General features: G+C 43.0%; 1 protein-coding gene across 1 annotated transcript; it reads left to right on the forward strand.

Moving 5' to 3' along the window:
- The first annotated feature begins 1,671 nt into the window (after positions 1-1,671).
- LOC123165152 (T-complex protein 1 subunit alpha) lies at positions 1,672-8,275 on the forward strand. Its single transcript, XM_044582786.1, has 17 exons — positions 1,672-1,835; positions 1,946-2,010; positions 2,162-2,251; positions 2,342-2,428; positions 2,522-2,581; positions 2,703-2,753; positions 2,850-2,945; positions 3,281-3,346; positions 3,835-4,052; positions 4,281-4,377; positions 4,811-4,897; positions 5,255-5,389; positions 5,492-5,596; positions 6,091-6,219; positions 6,308-6,411; positions 7,741-7,831; positions 7,917-8,275. Exons 1-17 carry the CDS (start codon positions 1,763-1,765, stop codon positions 7,998-8,000), a joined length of 1,638 nt encoding a protein of 545 aa, XP_044438721.1. The 5' UTR covers positions 1,672-1,762; the 3' UTR covers positions 8,001-8,275.
- Positions 8,276-25,001: the final 16,726 nt, after the last annotated feature.

Genomic DNA, 25,001 nt, shown 5'->3' on the forward strand with positions numbered 1-25,001 from the left:
CAATATTTTCAAATACTTGTTCAAAAAAATTTAAATTCTTTTTCAACACTTTTAATACTTATTCAACATTTTTCAAATGTGTTTTTAAAGAGTGTTTTTTGTAATTGAAAATAAATTTTTATATGTCAATTTTTTTAATACGTGATCAACATTTTTTGCATACATGTTCAACATTGTCTGAACTCTACATTTTTGTATATGTCAATAATAATTTTTTAGTAAGTGATCAACATTTTTTGCGTACACGTTCAACATTGTTCGAACGCTTATTCAACATTTTTTAAATACTCGTTCAAATTTTTTTAAGACTTTTTCAACACACACACACACACACACACACACACACACACACACACACACACATATATATAGTATATTTTAAAGTGTAAATAAAAGTACAAAAATAAAGCAAAAAATGAGAATAGAAAATAGAAAAAATAGGCCATGGTCTCCCGCGCGGCTGGGCCGGCCCATCTGGGGCTCCGCTGACGCGAGGCTTCCCCCTCGTCTCGCTGAGAGTAACCAATTAAGGAGCGCTCCTTCGCGAGCCTCCTGGGCTGAGAGTGCACCACTTGGCGCGCTCTTATCTGCCGCCACGTGTCGCGCTTTGGGCCCTCTCTTTGGATATTTTTAAATTTTTGGCACATACTTTTGGCTTTGTAAATGTTTTTTTCGGCTTTTCGGTTTTTGATCGGTTTTTCTTAGCTTTTCAACAAAAAAATATTCAATAAAAATTTGTGCGAAAAAACGTATTTTTTTCTTCCGCGAGAGGCACGGATTTGCTTTAGGCACAACCGTGCTTCTTGGGAACGCAAAAAATGCGTTGTTTTCCTTTCGGGAAGGCACGACCATGCCTCTCGAAAAATGAAAAAAGAACGCGTTTTCTCTTTTTCCCCCTTACTTGAGACGCACGGTTTTGCTTCCGGGAGAGGCGGGGCCAGAAACGGGGAAAACACATTTTTTCCTTCCATGAGAGACACTGTTTTGCTTCCGCGAGAGGTACGCAATTGCTTACGTGAGAGGCACGACCATGCCTCTTAAAAATGGAAAAAAGTGCATTTTTTCCTTTCGCTAGAGGTACGATTTTGTTTCCTCGATAGGCATGGATTTGTTTTCGCGAGAGGCACAGCTGTGCTTCTTGAAAACGGCTTTTGAAAGGAAAAGGAGTGCTTCTGGTTCATTTTTTTTGTCCGATTTTTTTCGTGAAAAAAAGTTCCTATCAACATGAGATTTTGTTTCTCAAATCTCGATGCGAGGAATGTAACGGTGAAAACGGTTCAACATTTGGACGCATGGTTTAAGAGGTAAAACGTTTTGAATAAATGAACGTACGAAAAAAAAACTCCCAATTTACGACAAGTGATCCACATACAGCGCGCCGCCACTTGTCGCAACATAGGGTGAAAGTGATCTTTGGAGAGAGTGTTCCTCATTTAGTGATGCGTTAGGCGAGAAATAGGGCGCCCAGGAGGCAGAGCGTGCGTCAAAGAACTTTTTTTTTTAGGGATGTGCGTGCGTCAAAGAACTTTTTTTTTTAGGGATGTGCGTGCGTCAAAGAACTGGAGAAAGCGGCCTACCTGGCCCGCGAACACGGGCCGCGAGCGGAATGCCTGCCCACGGGCCGACGACGGCCCATAAATAGCGCCCCCCACACCGAAGCCTAGCGCCGCCGCTCCCACCCCATTCCCTCGAGCGCCAAGAGCTCCCTCCCTCCCCCTCTCGAACTCTCCAGTCCCACTGCGCCCTCCCCGCCGCCGCCGCCATGGCGATCACCGCCCAGGTCCCCGACATCATGGGCGAGCGCCAGTCCGGCCAGGACGTCCGCACCCAGAACGGTAACCCCCCCTCCCCCTCCCCCTCCCCCTCCCGATTTTCGCGCCGCGGGATCGCGTGGTGCGCCGCGAGATCTAGGTCTAATTCGCCGCTCAATCTCCTCCGGCCGCAGTGTCGGCGTGCCAGGCCGTGGCCAACATCGTCAAGTCGTCCCTCGGCCCCGTCGGGCTCGACAAGGTACGCGCCACGCCTCCCACTCTGAAAACAAAACACCGTCACTGAAGAAAATGATTTGTCTGTAGCCAGGATCAGTGAAGCAGTAGATATCTATTGGTTCTGGATCCGCACTAGTTTTGAAATCCGCTAAGTTAGCGTATGCGGCCTGCAGATGCTGGTGGACGATATTGGTGATGTCACGATCACGAACGACGGGGCCACCATTTTGAGGATGCTGGAGGTCGAGCATCCTGCCGCAAAGGTGATGCCTGGCACACACGCATAGCTGATCTCGTTTTGATTGGACCGCTGCTTTGTTCTTAGATTTTCCTGTGGTTCCATTTCTCTGTAGGTTCTTGTGGAACTGGCTGAGCTCCAGGACCGGGAGGTTGGAGATGGGACTACCTCTGTCGTCATCATTGCTGCAGAGTTGCTTAAGGTGATGGAACGAGATTTAGTGGCAAGTTTTTCTTGTCTTATGAGTTTCCCTGCTATTTGTGCTCACACATGCTGTTCTGTTTCTTTTTGCCAGAGAGCCAATGAACTTGTGAGGAATAAGATTCACCCGACCTCCATTATTAGTGGCTACAGGGTAAGCTTATAATTTATACTATTGGTTGCAGCATCTCTTCCATTTTAGTTGAACATTGCGAGCAAAACACGTAATATCGTGCATTACTAATACTTACTTTCTACCTTCATATTCTTACCAGCTTGCTATGCGCGAAGCTTGCAAGTATGTTGAAGAAAAGCTGTCTGTCAAGGTAAGGGAATACTCTATGCATAACAAATGGCAGTACAACTCTGTTCCATTCCATGCGCACTCTCATGCTAACATGAATATTCGTCTACACTTTTAGGTGGATAGACTTGGAAAAGACTCCCTTATAAACTGTGCTAAAACCAGCATGTCCTCGAAACTGATTACCACGGATGGTAATTTCTTTGCAAATCTGGTAAGTTCCTGTGGTCATTTGTACTTCTGGTTTCTTAATCATGCATTCTTTTTTACATATCTGTGCACAGTGGAGCTCAGAAATAGTGAAATCTGATGGTATGGTTGTCATATATTTGATTTTGGTGGCATTTGTTAAACTGCAAATAGTTATTTAGTCCATGCATGCATTTACAGCGGGCCGGTCTATTATTTGTTTTGATAATGCTGCCATCTTATGGTGTCTATCTAACAAGTTGCTCATATTTGGAACCAAATGTTAGGTGTTCCTTTGTCTTTCCATTAGTTTTGGCTAAAACAATGTGATATTTAATTGACGTGGCAGTGGTTTCTTAGGTTGTAGAAGCAGTTCAAGCTGTGAAGACTACAAACTCCAAGGGAGAAGTGAAGTATCCAATCAAGGTAAGCAAAGTGCATTTGGTTACAATACTACATTAAATCAAAATTTTGTATTCGTAATTGCTATATGTCAAGGCATGTCAATTTTGCTATTGCAATTGTAGATTTAAGTTGCTGGTTACCTTCTCTCTGAATGTAGATATAAGCTTTACACCCTTGTGTGGACTCTTTAGGCAAAATTTATTCTACCAGTTTGTGCTGTTGTTTTTCTTTATGCACCATTGGTCTTTTCCTGCTGGGTGTATTAGACATCTTGATATTCATTGTGCTAGTGTGTAGTAATCTTACATATACCTTAATGTTGGGCTGCCTTTTACCTGATATTAATATAATCAATTCTACTGCCACTTAAAATTGTTCTCCCGTATTAATATTGTAATGCCTTCTTATGTACTGGACATGATGTTTGATTTATTTAACACATTGTTAGGGGAATTGTTATCTGTGCCACTTACAATTTCGCTTGTAAATGTTTGTTTTTTATTCTGCAGAGTATTAATATTTTGAAAGCTCATGGTAAAAGTGCCAAAGAAAGTTACCTGCTGAATGGTTATGCGCTGAACACTGGCCGTGCAGCTCAAGGAATGCCTACCAGAGTAACCCCTGCTAGAATTGCTTGTCTTGATTTCAACCTTCAGAAGACGAAAATGCAAATGGGTGTTCAAGTCCTTGTATCCGATCCAAGGGAACTTGAGAAGATCCGTGAGAGGTATATGCATTTCTTATATTATGGGTCGGAGGGAGTAGTTTGCATCTCATTATATATTTCCTTTTGTTATCTCCAGAATTAATCTTCAATGAATGTGCTCTCTTGGTTATCCTGTTTGTTTCTCATTTCCTGTGATAGGTCTTCATGCCTTTCGCTATTCACAATCAATTTATCTTCTATCTTAGGGTACCCAATATTATATACCGAACACCTTGCTTCTTTCCGCAGAGAATCTGACATAACAAAGGAGCGAATTCAGAAAGTTCTCAAGGCTGGTGCTAATGTTGTATTTACCACCAAGGGAATTGATGATATGTCATTGAAGGTACGTTTTCATACCTCAGGTAGAGTCAGATTGCTGTTCCTATCCTTGATATAGTTCTGTATACTGTTTGCCAGAACACAGACAATTTATGTATTTGGTTGAACTTGTCCACGTTAGTACTGAATTTCACATTCTTCTTAGCTGCTGGTACTTTTGGGGTGGTGCAAACACAATCTGTTATGCTACAGTTAGCATCATATGTTTGTTAATTTGGCCTTACAGCAGAATCTTTTATACTACAGTTATCATCATATCACTGCCACCTTCCATTCCCTGTCAATAGTACTCAGTCTCAAGTTTTTTTCCTCAGAAGTGTTCGTTTCATATGATTTGATTGTTACGAATTTGAAAAGATGTACTGGGCTGTTGTGGTGTATGTGGATATCACTTCCTGTTGACTAACTAAATCTCATGACCTGAAACATTATTTTAGTACTTTGTTGAGGCTGGAGCAATTGCAGTAAGACGTGTGCGCAAGGAGGACTTGCGCCATGTTGCCAAGGCTACAGGTGCAACAATGGTATGCCTTATTTCTTCATATTGCCGGTTAGATAGTTATGATCAGGGAGTATTTTCATAATTTACAGTCTTTAATCTCATTCATGACTTGATTTTGTTGAAATATTACTAAATTCGCAATACTGGAATACATTTATTTGATGATTTCCTGTTTCGAATATATGCTATTCCAGCGTAGCAGCTTACCAATCTACTCCCTCCGTCCCAAAATGGGATGGAGGGAGTATTACAGTAGGACTTTATATTAATAAAAAAAACAACTTCTATCATTGATATTCCCAAGTAATAATGGAAATAATTACTTTTTCAAGCCAAAATGAATTGCTTGTCAGTACCCTAAAGTAATAAGAGCCTACAGGTGACTACTTTTGCTGACATGGAGGGTGAAGAAACATTTGATCCATCATTCCTTGGACATGCCAGTGAGGTTGTTGAGGAAAGGATTTCTGATGATGAAATAATTCTGGTGAAAGGCACAAAGAATACAAGTGCGGTATGTATCTTCATGCCAATGTTGAGCTAGCTATACTACGATTAATGATGTAAGCATTAGTTTCAAAGCTAGAGGCATCACACTTACATTTCTTTTATGCAGGTCTCCATTATACTTAGAGGAGCAAATGACTTCATGCTAGATGAGATTGAACGGTCTTTGCATGATGCACTGTGCATTGTGAAGAGAACTTTGGAATCCAATACGGTAAATCCTTCTTCTGCTGTTGCTTTATTAGTTGCCTTGTTGGTTCCCTGTTGTCATGATTTATGTGGTGTGTGAGATTAATCTTATTTTGTCTTTGTTTAGCATTTTTCTTGCTACTAAGTGTGATTTGGAGTTCAAAGTTTAGCTGGTGCTTCCTTGTTCCCAATTTTGATATTTAAGATTCTTTTGTATATCATGTTTGTTGCCGATCCATACTAGTGCAATCTTTTTTTTGTAATTTTCTTTGAGGCCTTGTTTCCAAAAGTTGCAATCCTCGTTCCTGAGAACTTTTTTCATGCTTGAAGGAGAATAGGAACAGTTAAAAGCCATCATTTAAATGTAGCACTTTATTCTGTAGTATCTGCATCTCTCGTTCACCATTTCGCATAATATGCTAACATTAGATCTCTTCTTTCCTGGTCGGTGAATGTAGTTCTGTAAGCTGTTGTTTTCTTGTAGGTAGAGTGTATTTAACATGTATATTGGTCATGCAGGTAGTTGCTGGGGGTGGTGCTGTAGAAGCTGCATTATCTGTGTACCTGGAGAATCTTGCTACAACTCTTGGATCCAGGGAACAGCTGGCGATTGCTGAATTTGCAGAATCTTTGTTGATCATACCGAAGGTTTAATCAGTTATATTTTGTACATATGACACTTGCATACTGAACCACATGATGATATACTAATGTGAGTATGGCTCTGTGATGATAGGTCCTCGCTGTTAATGCCGCAAAAGATGCAACTGACCTTGTCGCACAACTTAGGGCATATCATAATAAAGCTCAAACAAATGCTGATAAGCAGCACTTATCAAGGTACTTGAACTTATTTATCTCTGTTAAAGATCTGAGCATATTGTGGCTCCACTATGTTACATAGGCCTTGAAGCACTGATTACGAGTCGAGGGACTAGTCGAGACTAGTTGACAAACTAGTCTACGAGTCGCAACTTGAGTGCCGACTACAAGTCTCGTCTAGACTACTTGGTCGAGTCGAGCAGTCGACAGACTAGTCTGGACTAGTCGAGCTATTTGAGTCGAGCGACTCAAAATTTTGAGGGGATAAGTTACCCAGCCCGGCTGGAGCTCATGCTCGAGCGGCAGCCATGGCCGTGACACGTAGGCGCGCGCGGCCCGTAGACGCGAGAGAAGGAAGAGAGATAGAGGAGAGGAGAGGAGGAGGCATGGCGGTGGTCGGTTGAAGGCGGCCGGAGGCGCGGGTCGCGCGTGCATGCTCCTTTGCGTGATGGTGCTGGCGGCGGCAATGGGATAGTGTTAAACCTGTATTCTTAGCTTGGGTTAACAACCTACCTTAGATTGTTGTACTTTGTTTCTTAGGTAAGTAGGTAAGTTTCTTTCTCTCTACCCACCTCCTTCATAGTTTGTAATTATATGGACCTCCTTTATTTATTTGAATAAAAGACTGTGGAGCTATTGCTTCACAGTAAATAGTCAAAAAAAAAAAAAGGGATCGATCGGGAGCTAGGGTTACAGTGACTGGGGGGCTAAGTAGGCTGGCCACTTGGGCCCAAATGGGCCAGCTGGGGGGGGGGGGGGGGGGGGGGGTGCTGCGTGGCGCTGGGCTGGGCCTGGCAAGCGTCGCATAGCACTTCTGGTTTTATTGCATACTGTACTGTTAGTATGTACTACATACTACTACTAGGTATTAATAGTTGAGTATTACAGTACCATGTCGACTAGTCTAGACTAGTCATGATTAGTCTATGAGTCTCAACCTCGGAACGACTCGTCGACTCGTAAACCTTGCCTTGAAGGCTAGTATCACCACCCTCTTGAGGAAAATAGTTATGCACTCTGGGCTGAGATGTGCGTGTTGAGCAAATGATATATAGACAATATTCCCATCGGTTTCCTGTACAGGAGACTGCAAGATCCATCTCAGTGTCCACTTGAGCTTTCTTTTGTAGAGTACCAGAATACTTATGATTTAAATTTTGAATTGTCATTGGGGAAGTGCGCACCTAGATGCATAATTTGGTAACAGTGATGGCTACTAGAAATTTTTTATACTTCAGTAATTCAATATATTTGTCCATTTTCTGTTTTGTTCTGCTACTCCACATCTTCAGTTTTTTTTTCTTGCACTACTGCACATTTTTTCAACTTTGTTTGAATTTGCTGCAGCATGGGTCTTGACCTGACGAAAGGTGTAATCCGCAACAACCTTGAACATGGCGTGATCGAGCCAGCAATGAGCAAAGTGAAGATCATTCAGGTTAGTTGGTTAGCTTGTTCGCTTGTCACCCACATTGTTTATGCTGAGATCCATGGCACATCTCATATACCTTTTTGCTCCGCAGTTTGCCACAGAAGCAGCCATTACCATTGTGAGGATCGACGACATGATCAAGCTCGACAAGGAAGAGTCTGGCCAAGAAGAGTAGCCATATGCCATTTTACGATCCCTGGTTGCTGTTTGTTACGCGATGGCTGGTTGCTATAGGCTCTTAGACTGCTGGTTGTGGTTTTCTTTTTACAACTTGTATTAGCGGACGTTCTTGTAGAATGTTGTATGGAAGATCGATGCGTGAAGGTGTATTGCTGTGTGTTTCGCTGTATGTGGGTAGCAGAACGACTTACGAATAGAAGCAAATTTTGCCTAGCCTTAGGGCATTGCTGATAGTCCTTGCAAGTAACTTGGTTGTGTTCTTGCCGGTAACTTGGTCGTCATACAGGTTTTGATCCCACTTTGCCACTTCTTCGCATTATGCTGATGTGTGCTGTACGGCCCCCTGAGAGCATCTCCAAGGCTAATTTGACCACTCATTTGTACGCGGCCATCCGACAAATCTGATCGCTAGTTCAGCTGGCCAACTTTGCAGCAGCTTTTGGTCTAAGCTTTGTATGTGTGTGTACCTTGCCGCTAGAATTCGGTAGCAGGCTGCATCGTGAAGGTCGAGGATGTGCTCATCACATATTTGCAGGGATCAAAACCATTCAGGCCTTGTTTGGTATAGAGGTTTTGTGGAGATTAGTTGGGATAATCCCCACAGGGATCGGGTGAAACCCCTACCTTCACCCAATCCTCTCAAATTCCATAAAACCCCAACCCCCAATCCACTAGGCAGGGGTAGTGTATTGGGTACTGGAGAAAATACCCTAAGATTTGGTGTAAAAAATAGGGAAAAGTGGGGATTAAACTAGCCGAATACACTAGAACAAAACATGATTTTAGAAATAGGTGGGGATTTATTGTTTGCTGGGGATAATCCCAACACATCCCTAGAAATACACTAGTACCGAACAAGGCCTCAAAGGGTACACAAATGAGTGGTGCCGTAGTAACAGACACAAGGTAATGGTGTTGGTGTTGTATAACCATTATTTTTGGAACCATGAATGATTTTTTATATCAGCACGTGGGTTGAAAAAATACTGGATTGAGTTGATTTAATGTGGATTCTGTTGGTTTTGTGTGAGTTGGAGAGAATCAAAGTTGATATATTTTTGAAGGACGCGTCTAGTGGGCGGCCGGCTGCCCACTAGTGCAACCGAGCGGCCGGCTGAAAAAGGAAACCCCCTGTTCCCCGCGAAACAGAAAAGGAAGGGCCACCAACCCGGCCGATCGACCGGCCACCAAAACAGACCGATCGAGCGGCCACCACCAGCTCGCACCCACGCCCGCTCGCCCCACACGCCTCAGCCCCGCCCACGCTGCCTTCTTCTTCTTCTGCACGCCAGAAGGAGATCCAACAGAATCGCCCCCCAACCCTTCTTCCTCCTCCTACACAGCCGTCATGGGAGCCCTAAAGTAGAAGATGGAGCTGCTTCAAAAAAGAAGATCTAAGGGCAGGGTGGTCAGAGCCATACCAGGCAGTAACATCAAGTAGGTAAGCCCCCTCTGCCTCTCTTCACTTCCCCTTTTCTTCTACTGCATATATGTAGGCATATGTAAACCCCCTTCTCCATGGATCTAGGACAAATCCATGGAGAAGCTGCTTCAAAAAAGAGGTGAATCTGGCACATCACACCAGCCTACTTGATGTTACTGCTGGATGTGTTAAACAAGCCAAAAACTACTTGATGCATGCCAAACAAGTTTCTCCCACCTGGATGTGTTAAACAAGCCAACTAAAAACCAGTTCTCTGGCCAATTAAAACATGATTAAAGCCAACTCAACAAGCATTGTAGCCAAAAACTAAACATGCATTCTACCAACTTGTAGTTATTGTTTGCAAATGAACAAATTGACTGTCCAATAGATATGTGCAATGAAAAATTCATAAATGTGCAACAGAACATGCATCCCAGCCAACTGAACCTATATTTTGGCAACTCGGCATGCATGCTAGCCAAAACTAAAACATGCATTGTACCCCACGTGTACTCGGCATGCATGCTAGCCAAAACTGTAATATATGTGCAAATAAAAACATGTTTTCTGGCCAACTAAACATGCATGTTGGCCAAAACTGAGAAAATGTATCCTGGCCAACTGAGACATCTATTCTAGCCAACTGAATACATTAACTGTCCAACTGAACATGCATGTTAGCCAAAAACTAAAATAAATGCAACCTGGCCAACTGAGACATCTATTCTAGCCAACTAAAAACATTGAATGTCCAACTGAATATGTATGCTGGCCAAGTGGAAAAATGCATCCTGGCAATTGAGACGTCTATTCTAGCGAAACCAGAGATCTGTAGTGTGACAGCAAAAACACAAGAACTTTTGTCCATAGCTAATGAAGCCACAAACCATATTAACATATTCACGCATATAATCTTGTCCCACACATATATTCTGGTCCCACACCTATTGCAAAGCTATAGTGTAAAAATATGTTCAATATACCGGAACTAAAAACATAACGGCGATGAAAATATATAACTATAATCTGTCCTCCAATTCTTCTTTCTTCTTTCACCTGGATTTTCCGTCTCAAATGTAACATCAAATTATGTGCAGAAAAATCTGAAACAGCTCCTTGCCAACACAGAAAACCTACAGATCATTGCAACAAAACAAAGGGAAAAAGTCAGAAAACTCCGTAATAAAAAGAAGTCATGCTCTTGCCAGCTATTTACTGTAAACTATGCAACTAACATAACAACTCTGTGCAAACAAAAAAAATTCATAACCGTTATAATAAAGATTATGCTACAGTCATGTTGCTTTTGGAACTAAGATTGTCACAAAATGGTGTGCAACTGCCTATTTCTAAGTTTTTAGGTTGTTTGAAACACTCTTTTCTGTGGTTACCAACAGATGACATCAATTTCTACTTTTTAATATGTGCAGGGAGTGTGTGGCAGCATCCAAAAAAAGGAAAAAAATGCTTGATCTCAATGAGTTGCCTCCTGATCTCAATGAGCTTCCTCATGATACGGATCAGCAGCAACCCAGCATACAACAAGGAAATGGACAGAAAATGGTCGATCTGTTTACTACACGCAGGCAAGTCATGATGGTAACCCTATGGGCCATGACAATGTGGCAGGCCAGTCATCAGACCGTGGTGCTCCTGTAGTGGTGTCTTTGTAGTCAGAGAGCCATACTCTAGATGACACGGGAACCGAGGAAAATGTTCCTGGTCCAACCAGGACTGAGCTAGGAGCTGGGGCTGTTGACGGAGCTGTGCAAGGAGAAGAAGGAGAGGATGAGGCTGGTTCTCAACCTATGGAACCCTATGTTGGCATGAGGTTTGACAGCCTTCAAATTGCTAAGGATAACTACAACAGCTACGCACTACGGATGGGTTTCTCTATCAAGATGAACACATCTAGACGGACACCCCGCACCAATGAATTGATAAAACAACAGTTTTGCTGCAACAAGTTCAAGAAGCCCAAAGCTGATGATGGAGGAGCTAAGGCTCCTCCTGTCCTGGACCCTATTCCAGATCCAAAATCTGTTTACAGTGATGAGGAGATGGAAGAAGAACCTCCAATATTTGCTGAAGAGGAGGCTGGTACTAGTAAGAAGAAGAAGAAGCGCAAACGCGAGACAATAAAGCAGACTCAGTGCAAAGCGAAAATGTTGGTGAAGCTGATAGATGGGCGATGGGAGGTGACACACTTTGTTCGTGACCACAATCATCCGCTCGTGAACAAACCTTCATTGTCCAAATACTTGAGATCCCACCAAGGCATCTCACCTGATGAAAAGGAGTTTCTGCGCATCTTGTATAACTGCAACTTGACTACAGGTGTGGTGTTTTTCTATATCCCTTAAAGAATTAAGTTTTCCTCTAGGCAGTCCAGTGTGCAACTGTTATGGTACTACTGTGCAACTAAAATGACTTAACTGTGCAACTGGTGTCCAACTTCCCATACTGTTTGTATATCACTTTTGGTGCTTGTTGTGCAACTAGATTGTCTTTACTGTGCAACTACACAATGTCCTGTATGCAAAAAATGCAAAAGTGTTTTTAAAAAGGTGCAGCTAGGTGTCCATTTCCTGCGATTATCTTCTGTGCCAACACATGTCCTATTACTGTGCAGCTGGATGTGCGCATTCGTGCAACTAAAAAAAGGATATACTGTTTGTTTTTGTATTATGCAGGACGTATGATGCATGTAATGGCAGAGTTCTATGGATCTGAGATGATGGTGCCATTCGGACCAAAGGCAATAACAAATCTTTGTACAAATTTCCGTAGAGATGACACAAAGGAGGGTGATCTGATTGAGACAATTGCGCACTTCAAGGATATACAAAAAACCGATCCAGACTTCTTCTATAAGGTGAAATATGATGAAGAGGACAGAGTTGTCAACATATTTTGGGTGGATGGCTTAGCTCGAAAAGCTTATGTGGAGGCGTACCACGATTGCATATCGTTTGACACCACCTACATGACCAACATGTACAATATGCCGTTCGCGCCCTTCATAGGAATAAACCGACATGGCCAATCTTTCATGCTGGGTTGCGCGTTTGTGAGGCAGGAGTTGGCATCGAGCTTTGATTGGGTCTTTGGAGCATTCCTAGAGGCTATGGATGGCAAATCTCCTGACAACTTCATCACCGATCAGGATGGTGCAATGAGGCAGTCAATACAAAGCATCTTTCCAACCACCGTGCACCGCTGTTGTCGATGGCACATCATGAAAAAGGCTCAGGAAAAAGTTGGTTGGCTGCTGTGCCGGAATCCAGGACTCTCTGATGATTTCAACAAGTGTGTTGACTTCAGCTTCACTATAGACGAGTTTGAGCAGAATTGGGCTGGGTTAATGATGAAGTACGAGGCTATGACACACACGCACTTTGAGAAGTTGTACGAATACAGGTCAACTTGGGTGCCGTGCTACTTCAAACACAGGTTCTTCCCGTTCCTACAGTCTACACAGCGTAGTGAGGGGTTCAACGCCATCCTGAAAAGATATGTGAACCCACACAACTCAATGCTGAACTTCGTCAAGCAATATGAAAAAATCCAGAACCACATCCTTGCCAAGGAAGGCTGCAATGATTACAGGACAAAACACCTTGAGATTGAGTTGTGGTCCAACTTCCCAATAGAGAAGCAAGCTTACAAAACCTATACTAGGGACCTTTACCGCAAGTTCAGAGAAGAGTTTGAGCTGATTGGATGTTATAATGCATTCCAAGTTGGTGCTGATATATTTGAGCTCAGACCGAACCAGGAATTTGTTGCCAAATATGGTTCTCGAAACTACTTGGTGCAGGCAAGGGTGGAGGAGGGTTCCTATTTGTGTGAGTGCTTTAAAATGGACAAGGACGACATCCTCTGTTGCCACATCCTCAAGGTGTTCACCCATATTGGAGTTGATGTCAACCGGAAAGGTACCTGCTAAGACGGTGGACACCTACTGCTGTACCTAGTGCGCCAGGGACTGGTTATGAGCAACCGGATGAAATGCCTCCTCAATCAAAGAAGCAGATAAGGGAGAGGAACATGATATACGATTTTCGGAAACTAGCAAAGTTTGCGAGTGGTTCTGATCCAGCACAAGCTATTGTATACAAGCATATGCACGCAGCACGTACCGAGATCGGCCACCTGAACATGTCCAAGAAAAAGAAAAAACCAACTGCTGCCACGGGGCCATCAGATGATGGCAACCCTTGAGGACCTCCTCCACCTCCAGGCAACAATCAGGGGGCTCATTATCCAGGTAATTACCTGCCCCAACTCCTGATCTAACTAGGTGTGTAACTTCAGTTGCACACATCATTGTACCCAGTTGCACACATCATGGTGGCTAGTTGCACCGAACAGGCTGCCTAGTTGCGCATGCTGTGTTAGTTCAAGCATCAAGATAACACAACTAACTTGTTTTTCCTGTTCTGGATATAGGTGATGTCAACCCTCAAGGACCTCCTCCACCTCCTGGCTATACACGGCATCCTCTGCCACCTTCCTCCCCCGTGTGCTCCTCCCAATGGCCCTACAGGCAGCACTCAGGGGGCTCATCGTCCAGGTAATTACCTGCCCCAACTCCCCATCAAACTAGGTCTGTAACTCTAGTTGCACACATCATGGTGCTCAGTTGCACAGAAACAGGCTACCTAGTTGCGCACGCTGTGTTAGTTCGAGCATCAAAGATAACACAACTAACTTGTTTGTCCTGTTCTGGCTATAGGTGATGCCAACCCTCAAAGACCTCCTCCCCCGCCTGGCCCAACTAGCAGTGCCCTGCGTGCTACTCCCAATGGACCTACAGGCAGGACTCAGGGGGCTCATCACCCAGGTAAAATACCTTCCCCAACTCCCAACAAAACTAGGGTGTGTGACTTCAGTTGCACATATCATAGTGCCCAGTTGCATAGAACATGCTGCCTAGTTGCGTGCGCTGTGTTAGTTTGAGGATCAAGCTAAAAATCTAACTTGTTTTTCCTGTTCTGCCCATAGGCGATTACAATCCAAGTACCATGACGGGCCGTGCTACTACAGGTGTTTTTTTCAACTTAACTTGCACACAGCAACCAGTTAGTTGCACAACATGGGCTGTGTGGTTGCAGAGAACATCAGTGCTGGTTGCACAACAAAAAAAATACTAATTTTTTTATATGATTATTACACAGGTGATCGTGATGGTCCTACTGCCCCGTTGGAGGCTGCATCCCCTGCACAATCTTCTGATGATTTTGTGCCTAGGGATCCTCCAAGGTCTAGTACAAAGGGTAGGGCAAAGAGTCGACGGTACAAATCGGCGCTGGAGCTACACCCAAAGAAGAAAAACAAATGCAGCCAGTGCCAATCTACAGAGCACACTGCTGGTGTGTGTCCACTCAGGCTACTGTGATTCTGTTTCATCGTTTGTAACTTTGAGACAAAAAAGGAAAAGAATGATGTTTTTTTAGTTGGCAACTGGTTAAATATTTAGTTGTTGAACAATTGTATGTCCAGTGCTTCTAATGTATCAACAAAAGTGATGATATTGAGTTGCAAACGGAATTACTACTAGTGTGCAACTACAAAATCTGCTTAAAAATTGTGCAAACCAGCAACTTCCTCCATGGAGCAGAGAAAGAAAAAGAGTACTGACCTAGTCCTTGTCGTATCTCAGATTCTTGCCGAGCTGCTTCGGTACGTCAATGTCAATAATCTGGAAGTGCTCGATGCTGAACTTTGGGTAATGCTTCCTCCATAGCTGGCGTACTGCCCCCGCGATGGTAGAGGCGGTGGTCATGAGCTCAATGTTGTCCAGCGTCCTGTTTGAGTCAAGAACTTCGAAGAGTCCGTCCCTCAAGTTGACATTGAAGACCCAATAATGCCTCCCTCCCTCTTTATCGGTTACATCAGCGCACTCGAGCACTGGCAGCATGACCTGCAAGCGTGAACGATTTCAGACACAGATACAGGCTATAGCTAAGAAAACCAGTAAAAGACTTGGTCAAGTTAAAAACAGGTTGCAACAATTATGTGCCAACTAACAGATGTGTCATGTGCAACTGAACATGCTGTGGGTGCCAACTAAAAGAGATGGACCATGTGGGCACAACACTCACCAAGTCTTTCTTGTCGAGACGGTTCTTGTAATCAAACTTCTTGTTTATCTCATTCACGTTGTGGATCCCTTGCTGTAAATTCATCTGCAGAGATTATAAAGCATGGCTCAAACTCCTTAGTAGATGAAAGGCCTCCCTCAATTGGTCAACAAAAAAAGTGCTACAGAACAAAGATGAGGGTAAAGCAGGTTTTGGAAAAACTTACAGAAAACCTCAGTGGCATAACAACCTTCTTTGACCCTTCTGGTAAGTTATCCATGATGTGTAAGATTCCAGTCTCAATAACAATTTTTGACAGCCATTGAACCGGCTTCATCGAATCAACTAACTCCTTTAAAGAAATGTAGAAAGCACCATACCTGATTATCTCAGGGCTGAATTTTTTTGAAAGCAATAAAAAGACAAGTTAGCTCGAAGGGTCACAGCAGCAAAAAAAAGTGCATGAAATTGAAAACAGAACAGTGTGCAACTAAAAGCCCTGTTCTGTGCAACATGCTATGCTTTCTGTGCAACTAAGTGGCTGGTCCTGTGCAACTGAAAAAGATATGTATGTAGGCTGTGGGGAGTTAGTTTACCTGGTAGCTTCATCATTTGCTCCTTCGTGATGCCTGACCCAATACAAGAGGGCAGCGTAAAGCTTGTTCACTGCCTCATTGGAGCTGAAAGTCTTCTTCTTGTTGTAGTCAATGAATGGAGACCTTTGAGATGCTGCGGGCCTTATTACCCTCCTCTGTCTTCGTGCAATAGGTGGTCCCGAAGAACTGCTCGTGCCAGCTTCTTGTTCTGCGATCGAGGTGTGGCAATTCTCTGGTGATCCAACATCTAGCTCTTGAGCTATTGCCTTGCCAGCATCAGCAGCAGCGCATCCTTCATTCACAACTGCTGGGTCCAACTCACACTCATCAATACAAATCACACCGGCTTCCGCTGTTTCTGCTGCTGGAGCAGGTGCTGGAGCATCACCATCTATGCCGAGGTCAAAAGATGGTGCATCGCAGAACCCGTCACCATGATAAGACTTTGATCTTCGTATGGGTTCAAGGACCAGGGCATCTCCTTGCGGCACAAACACGGGTGCATCGTTCACTGACTTGGTTCGCCATAGTGTTGTAGTTGGCGGCCTTGGAGGCTTGCACCTACTTATAATGTTGAACACCTCCTCTTGTGTTAATGGTTGCTGAAAGTCAGCTCTTGGTGATGCAGGCTTGCTTGGCTGCTGTGTGCTGGCTCTTGGGGACGGCAATTTGGTAGTAGGATCACCTCCTTTTGTCTTTGGCATTGAAGCATCTCTATGAGTAGGCACCTTGGGGCTTGCAGTTGCAGTGGTGCCTTCCTGAGCAGCTGTGGTGGTTTTGACTGTGACCACGCTGCTAACTGACACATCAGTTGGCACACTGGTATCTATAGTTGGCATCTTTCCAGTCTGAGTTGGCAGCAACCTAGCAGAACTTGGCACCCCTGCATCAATGGCTGCGGCTCGCAGTTCTCTCTCGTCTCTGAACCCCAAACATTTTGTGGCCTGTTCCCCCTTTGTGCCCATGGCAAACTTGACAATCTTTTGCTGCTTAGGTGGTATTGGTGGGACTTTGAAAGGGGAGTCCTTGACCATATCAGTTGAACTCCTGTGATGGTGGTTGGCTCTCTGCTCACTACAGTTGGCATATCAGTTTGAAGCACAGCTTCCTTGACCATATTTACTTCAGCATCTGCACTCACCATCTTCTCCTTGGTTTGAGGCAACTGCAGATTCTTCTTCATTGAAATTGCTTTACGCTTCTGGACCACGTGAGGGTTTGCCATGGATGCTGCCTTGCTCTTGCCGGAGCTTAGGTCTGGAAGCTGCTTCAAATATTCCTTGTATTTTTCCTTTGAATGAACCCAGTCAAGACCCTTTCCTGCTTCCTCCATGTCAATTTGATTCTTTTCAGCATCACTTGATAAGAACAGGCTCTTGTCAATGGCAAAGTTGATCTTCTCACACATATCTTGGTCGCTAAAATCTGGCACAGGAAAGGTGGTTGGCAAAGCTGGCTTCAAGTTGCAGAGCTTGAACATATCAATGCTGCCTTGAGACTCTGCTTCGTCATTTTTCTTTGACTTAGGCAAATCCTTGTCTTTCCAGCACGTTTTGTCAATTAACATCTGTAGTGTGCTCCTGCTACTCAATGAATTGCTGCTGCTGGCAGGGGTGGCAGAAGTGCTAGTCCTCCTGGATGTGTTGCCGCCTGTACCACCAGAACCAAGGGCGTTGTCATCATCATCATCATCGCTGCTGTCACTGCCTCCATTGGATCCCCCTTTATCATCACCATAACCATCCTCGTCTTCTTCATCGTCGTCTTCTTCCCTCTCACTGCCATCAACTGCTGCGCCTTTGTCTTCTCCCCTCTCACTGCCATCAACTGCTGCACCTTTATCCCCGTCCCCCTCTTTGGCCTCACCTTCTTCTTCCTCCTCCTCTGCCTCACTATCTTCTTCCTTGTCCTCCTCCTCTCCTTTGTCCTCTTCTTGTTTGTCCTCCTCCTCCTCCTGCTCCTCCTCCTCTTCCTCCTCCTCCTCCTCCTCCTCCTCTGCATCTTCTTCATTGTCATCCTCATCCTTGTCCTCCTCCTCTGATTCATCCACATCTGTGTCCTCGTCATCGTCAACATCTATCGCTGCTTCCATTTCCTCATCTTCTTCTGACTCATCCTCAACAAACTCTTCTTCTTCTTGTATAGTTGACCCCCGTCTCTTTCTTTTTGGAGCACGGCGTGACGCCCCGGTTTGCATTGATGGCTGCTGTACGTAAGGATCAATATCCGGTTCCTCGTCATCGATCTTGGCAACTGCTTCAATGAAGGTGCCAACCTGTTCAGTTACAGCCTTGCACAGGTCATTGACCACTTTCGCAATCTTTGCCTTTTTCTGCATCAACACAAAAAAAAGATTCAGTACTGATTCAGTTACAAAAAAAATATTAAAAAGAAAAATGTCTGTAACTGACCATGATGTGATAAGCAAAAACCGACTAATACACACTTTCTGGCCAACTAAAAACATGATTCTAGCCAACTACACATGCACTGTGGCACAAACTAAAAACATGCATTCTGCCAAGTTGATGTCAATGGTTGTAAACGAACACTTTGACTGTCCAAAAGAACATGTGCAACTACAGAAGCTTATATGTGCAACTGAACATACATCACAGCCAACTGAATCCTGTATTCTCGCAACTACAAAAGTTATACATGTCCAACTGAACATACATCCCAGCCAAAAGAAAATGTTGGTAAGTGGTACAAATTTTTGTATGCAAAACACTAACCTGCGGATTGTAGGTTATTGGTAACTTGGATGCCACGAACGCTTCAGCTTGCAAAATTCCACCAAACAGTGGTGTCTGCTCCGTGCCTCTATACTCCTCTTTAAGCTGATGTAAAAAAAGAGAAAAAGAAAAGAACAAGGTTATCAAAATAGATTTGTGTGTTGAACGAAACCAAACATTATAACCTGTGCAACTACAACAAGATACTGGGGTAGACAATTCGACTATACATATATGAAACTGAACAAAGACACAAGAACCGTGCAACCCACATGGCACCTAAAAAAAAGTTTCTACCAACTGATGCCACACATCTGTGCAACAAGATTAGTAAAACTGTGCAACTTAAAAAAGATGGTGTGCCGATTTAAAATGGACATGTGTGCAGATGCCAAACTTAAAGGTACAAGCTGTGCAACTACATGCATTGTTGTGCCAACTGATGACAGTTTTTTGTGCAATTTCCAAAAAAGTGACCAGACATCAAAAGAACATAAAAAGAAGAAACTGTTGGAAAAAAACAAAGAGAACTCACTTGTAATTTGCCGAACACACCAGGAGAGATGGTATCCTTCTTGATCACCTTGGCAATTAGAGTACTATCCCATGCATTCGATCGTATCGCGCAGTTGCTTACTGGGATGTCATGGACAAGCGCATCAAGGTATAGTATCTTCACCAGACCCAACAAAAGAAAAGCCAAGTTCAGTTATTATTATGAGTATTTGAGCAAACTATAACTGCACAAAAGAACAAGAACAGATGGAAGTGGTCGTTTTCACTAACCATCAAGTGATACAAGCAGCAGCAGACAGTTTGCTTCTCCTGGTCCATGTTCCGGAAAGCTTCATTAATGTGTTCTGCTACAAAGAGGCATATGTTTGTGTTCTTGAGCATTTGATGATCTAGCACAAGTCCGTAGCACTTTGGGCTGAGCTTCAAGGCCGTGGTTGGTGCTAGAAAAGTGCTGAAGGCAACCGCAAGCCAGGCCATAAAGAATGTGTCATCCGTTCTTCCATCCATATCCTGAATCATCTTGAGGCATGTAGTGATCTGGGGATGAGAATTTCCAGTTATGTTGAAAGCCTGTCTGAATCTCCTAGTGGCATCCTTGTCAACTAAATATCTGACTTTTTGACCCCTGTTTGGGAGATCAAATACCCTCTGAACACTGTCAGCATCGACACAGATCCTTCCCCTTCCTGGGAAAACCATTTCAGAGGTCTGTGGCTGGTAGGAATGCACCAGGAACTTAGTGAGGTCCACTGGAAGTGTGTCTGATAAGTTCAATAGCCCCCGAACAACCTCGAAACTAGCTCTGACTTCTGTAGTGGGGTTAGAGAGGCGTTGAAATTTGCAAACCGCGCTGGTGATGCCCTTATCCTGCCCGCTTGTGATGGTCGCTCCACATCTTCCCCTGCAGCCACCTCAACTCCTTCACCGCTGGCCTGTTGATGAGAATATAAAAACATTAAGGAAACATTAAAAACAAGAGAAAAAACAAGAATGAAAAAAAATCTAGCAATCATCATTTGATTCAGTATTGGAAAAAGCTATATATTCATAAAATGGATCATGCCAACTAATATGATGTATTTGTGCAACTAATAAAGATCATGAGGACAACTGAAGACTGCTAGTGTGCAACCTTCAAAAAAAACTAAAGAAATATACGATACCTGGCAACTACAAAAAGTTCTAGCGGATGTGCAACAATAAGAAATGATATTGCAACAAGATAATAACAACTAAAAAAAAGGTTTGCAAGGAACTGTTCAGTAGCTCATAAACACAAAAAAAACCACATACCTCAGCATCTGTTGCGGAAGATGCGACAGCTCCTCCAGCAACTGCTGCCTGCACAAAAAAATGACCAGTGATGTCAACTATAAAGAAGCCAACTTGTCAACTACAAGATGCCAACTAATGTCAACTGTATTTAGATCAAGATGACTAGAGATGTCAACTACAAAGGTTGTTATTGACAAACTAAAAACAAAAATAGTGGTGAGAACTGCTGCATAATTTCATCAGCGTCTAAAAAGCGAGAAACACTTATATTCGAGAATTTACTTACCCTAGAAGATGACTCAACTCCCTTTCCATGTGCTGCACATCTAGTCCGCTTTACAACACGGAAGTGATCAGCATCCTAAGAAAAAATAAAAAACATGAGCATGGGAAAAAAATAAAAAAATGTTATATGACCCAAACAAAATCGAAAAATGGGCTTGTGTCATCAGCATGCCACTTACCTCAACATCCTCTCCCTGCTCAACACTCCGCGCAGGTCGTGGCTGGCGATTAGCAGGACGCTTCGAGTTCCGGCGAAGCGACTGACTTCCAGAACGCTGATTAAGCAACCCAAAAAGAAAACATGAAAAAAGGACATTAGCATACGTGCATAAGTTGAAAACAACTCAAAAACACAGAAAAATTGAAAAAATACATCTTCTTCATTGCCATCCGCATCTCCTCCTATTATAACCATTTTTGCCCTGCGGGAGGAAATACAACAAAAGAAAACATAGTTAGAAGATGCGGAAACAAACTTGAGAAATCATAGAAGGTTGCTTTGATCTGCAGACATCTACACATAAGAAGGACACAAAATGCAAAAAACCAAAAAACATGTGGACAACCAACTACTACAATGATGCAGCCAACTGGGCAGTAAACCTTGTGCAAACTGGACAACATATAAGCCAACTAACTATTTTCTGCCTAGGTATTACTTGCCAACTGTGACAAGTAATAACTAGGCAGAAAATAGTTAACTAAAGGCAACAAGCTCAGTAAGATAACTTGTGCAAACTGGAACAAGAAAAAAATGCAAAGCAAAAAATCCAGCAAAACAATTGGGTATACTATATTGAAAAATTAGCAACCATTAGTGCTAATTTGCAAAAATAAGCGTCCCTAGTTGCACATGAGGGGAAACACATGAAAACAACCACATCCACAACAAAGACTTGCACATTGAGAAAAATTAAATTGGAAAATTGGCAATCATTGGTACTAATTTGCACAATCAAGGGGCCCTAGTTGCACAAAGCAGGAGAAAACACATGAACCACCACAGCCACCACAAGGCTGGTGGATTGGGTAGACTGTATTGGAAAACTGGCAAGCATTGGTGCTAGATTGCACAAACAAGAGTCCCTAGTTGCACACAGCAGAGGGGGAAACAGCAAAGCCAACTAAGTACAGCAACTAGCACAAAGTGTATAACATATGAACAGCCAACTAGTAAAAAGTGATGCAGCCAACTGAGCAGGCAACTTGTGCAACTGAACACCGTATAGACAACCAACTAGTACAAACAGTGAGCCAACTGACCAAAACAACTGCTGCAACTGCAGAGCATATGGACAGCCAAGTACTATATGGACGCAGCCAACTGAGGAGAATTTTGTGCAACTAACCACTTAAATTACTGAACACCAACTACAAAATCAGCCAATGCATTGCACACAACATTGCGCACATCTAATACAACTTGCAGAATGACTAAGAATCATGAACAGATCTCAAACCTCTACAAAATTGAACGGAACATGAACTAAACAGCCAAATCGCCCTAAAATCGCGCAACGGGCGCCGTGGACATGCATCCCTTCTACCTAACGACTACCGCGTACCCTGGCCAACTACACGTTGACCCTGGCCAGCCACCCCCGTGCCGTGAACTACGCCTCCTTGTAGATCCCGACCACCGTTGGGCGCGTGCTACGAGATAGGAGAAGGGAACTCAACGTGACCAAAATCGAGGATAAGCGGGGGTAGTTCACGCCGTTCCCGAACTCTAGAGAGCATTCCCCTCACATTTCAGCACCATCCGCACTCCGCGAGATAGAGAGAGGGAGGAGAAGCATGTAGAAGTGGAGGGCGAGCATACCTCCGACGGCGAGGAGCACCAGCGATTCCCCCGCGAGGAGAACCACCTGCAAGCCGCCGCCAATCTGAGCACTCCGCCGCGACGCCCCGTTCGGTGGAGAGGATTGCAAAGAGGAAGACGAAGACGGAATGGGGAGAGAGCACGCTGCAACGAGGGATTTCAGGCACACATTTCGAAAACCGCCGCCCACGACCCCCACTACTCCCCTCCTCTACCGCTTACAGGTGGGCCTGCCCACGTCCGGATATGGACAACCGCCCACGACCGCGGTGCGGGGTCAATCCAGACCAGGTGGCACCTGGCGGGTCTGGGCGCGATCGCTGGCGCGATCGAACGGCCAGGAATCAGCCGCCCGTGTCTGTTAGTTGGTTGCCGGCCGCTTTTTAGATTTTAGGATTTTTGAAATGGGGTTACATGTTGAGGCACATGACACCAGTTTTCTCTAAGGAGAATCAATGTCAAATAATAATAATCAAATGACTAACATTAAAACATATGAAAGTTCAAGTTCAAAATACACATGGATGCTATCAACTGCGCGATTTTAGCTCCGAGGGTCAAATTTGAAACAAGCAACCTGAACAAAGAGCAAAAATGGGGTTTCGAGTACATATTACTAGTTGACACATCATACACTCTAGAATTATCTATTTAGTTACACATACACTTGATAGACTTGTACTCCTGGATCCTCCACCAAGTTATATGCTAGAAACATAGTCTAAAATATTCTACCAAGTTATTTGCTAGATACATATGCTCCAAAGCACTTTAATAGTTTATTTAGATGTTTAAGCATACTATGAAAAATGTATGCGAACTCACTATAATACATTATGGGCTGTATATAGTCTGAGTAATATGATATTATTTATTCAGATTTTTGGTAAAACCAATTATAACAAAATATTTTCAAGGATCCAAAACAAAAGTTTATAGACAATTATTTACAAAAAAATATGTTCCACTTTGGCACTAGAAAATCTATTATAATGAGAAATGTAGTAACTATATGAAAAACTGAGTCTTAATATAAATGTGCATATTTATAATGAAAGTGTTGGTACACCTAAAAAATGAATTCAATGACAAATTGAGTTATGAATAAATAAAAAAGTTCAATATAAATAGTTAAGAAATATTTTGAAATCACACTAGACCACATATGACATGTCGGGGAAATATTTTGAATGCCCAAAATAAGTTTTTTTGTGAAGGACCTACCATATATTTGTTGCAAAATTGGACCAAATCAATTTTATAAAATATTAGGCCATGTTTAATGCACAATTGATCAAATGGTTAGGTGTGAAAAGTTTTGATCCACCTCCCATGAAAAAGACAAAATTTCAACGATTCAGCAGGAAGCTGGTCAAGTTTGAACAACAGCCATCTCATATTTGCTTTTTATTTTTTCCAAAAATCATTTCTAGGTGCATAAGTATCTATTTAATCAGAGAAATGCCAAAAGTTTTCCAAGATTCAACCACTAGCTAGGAACGGTCATGACCGCAGTTTTGACCGCATTTTGAAACGGGCATGAAAAATTAAAAAAAATCAAAAAATTGGAAAACCTTCGCATTGTGTCATTATATGTGACCAAGTTACCAGAAGAAATAATAAACTTATAATACGGCAATTATTTAAAAAAAATGTTTTTAGAAATGAGCTATCATGTGTGAAGATTAATGGCTTTCAAGCCAAATAATCAATTTTATGGCCACATTCATGGCCTAGTTTGTTCATCTCATCTTTTGCACAAGGGTGCATCTCGGAATGACAAACAATGTTGCCTAAAGTAGTTTTCATTTTCTTTGGACAAAAATTTCTTATTTCATTTTTTTCAAGTGCCCAAAATGAGTTTTTTTGTGAAGGACATACCAAATCATTTTGCAAAATTGAACCAAATCAATTTTCTAACATATTAGGCCATATTTAATGTACAATTAAACAAATGGTTAGGTGTCAAAAGTTTTGATCCACCTCTCGTGAAAAAGACAAATTTCCGCCGATTCAGCAGGAAGCGGGTCAAGTTTGAACTGCAGCTGCCTTATAGTTTGCTCTTTATTTTTTCCAAAAACCATTTCTAGGTGCATAAGTATCTATTTAATCAGAGAAACGCCAAAAGTTTTCCAACATTCAACCACTAGGTAGGAACGGTCATGCCCGCAGTTTTGACCGCATTTTGAAACGGGCATGAAAAATTAAAAAAATCAAAAAATTGGAAAACCTTCGTTTTGAAACGAAGGAGGTTT

This window comes from Triticum aestivum, chromosome 7D (genome assembly GCF_018294505.1).
Source record: "Triticum aestivum cultivar Chinese Spring chromosome 7D, IWGSC CS RefSeq v2.1, whole genome shotgun sequence".
NCBI lineage: Eukaryota > Viridiplantae > Streptophyta > Magnoliopsida > Poales > Poaceae > Triticum > Triticum aestivum.

What these genes read in the sequence shown, in the direction of transcription:
- LOC123165152 (XM_044582786.1), top strand. Translation starts at nt 1,763, where the DNA reads ATGGCGATCACCGCCCAGGTCCCCGACATCATGGGCGAGCGCCAGTCC. An exon ending in AAGAAAAGCTGTCTGTCAAG is followed by an intron (nt 2,754 to 2,849) that starts GTAAGGGAATAC and finishes CTACACTTTTAG; the next exon opens with GTGGATAGACTTGGAAAAGA. An exon ending in GAACTTTGGAATCCAATACG is followed by an intron (nt 5,597 to 6,090) that starts GTAAATCCTTCT and finishes TTGGTCATGCAG; the next exon opens with GTAGTTGCTGGGGGTGGTGC.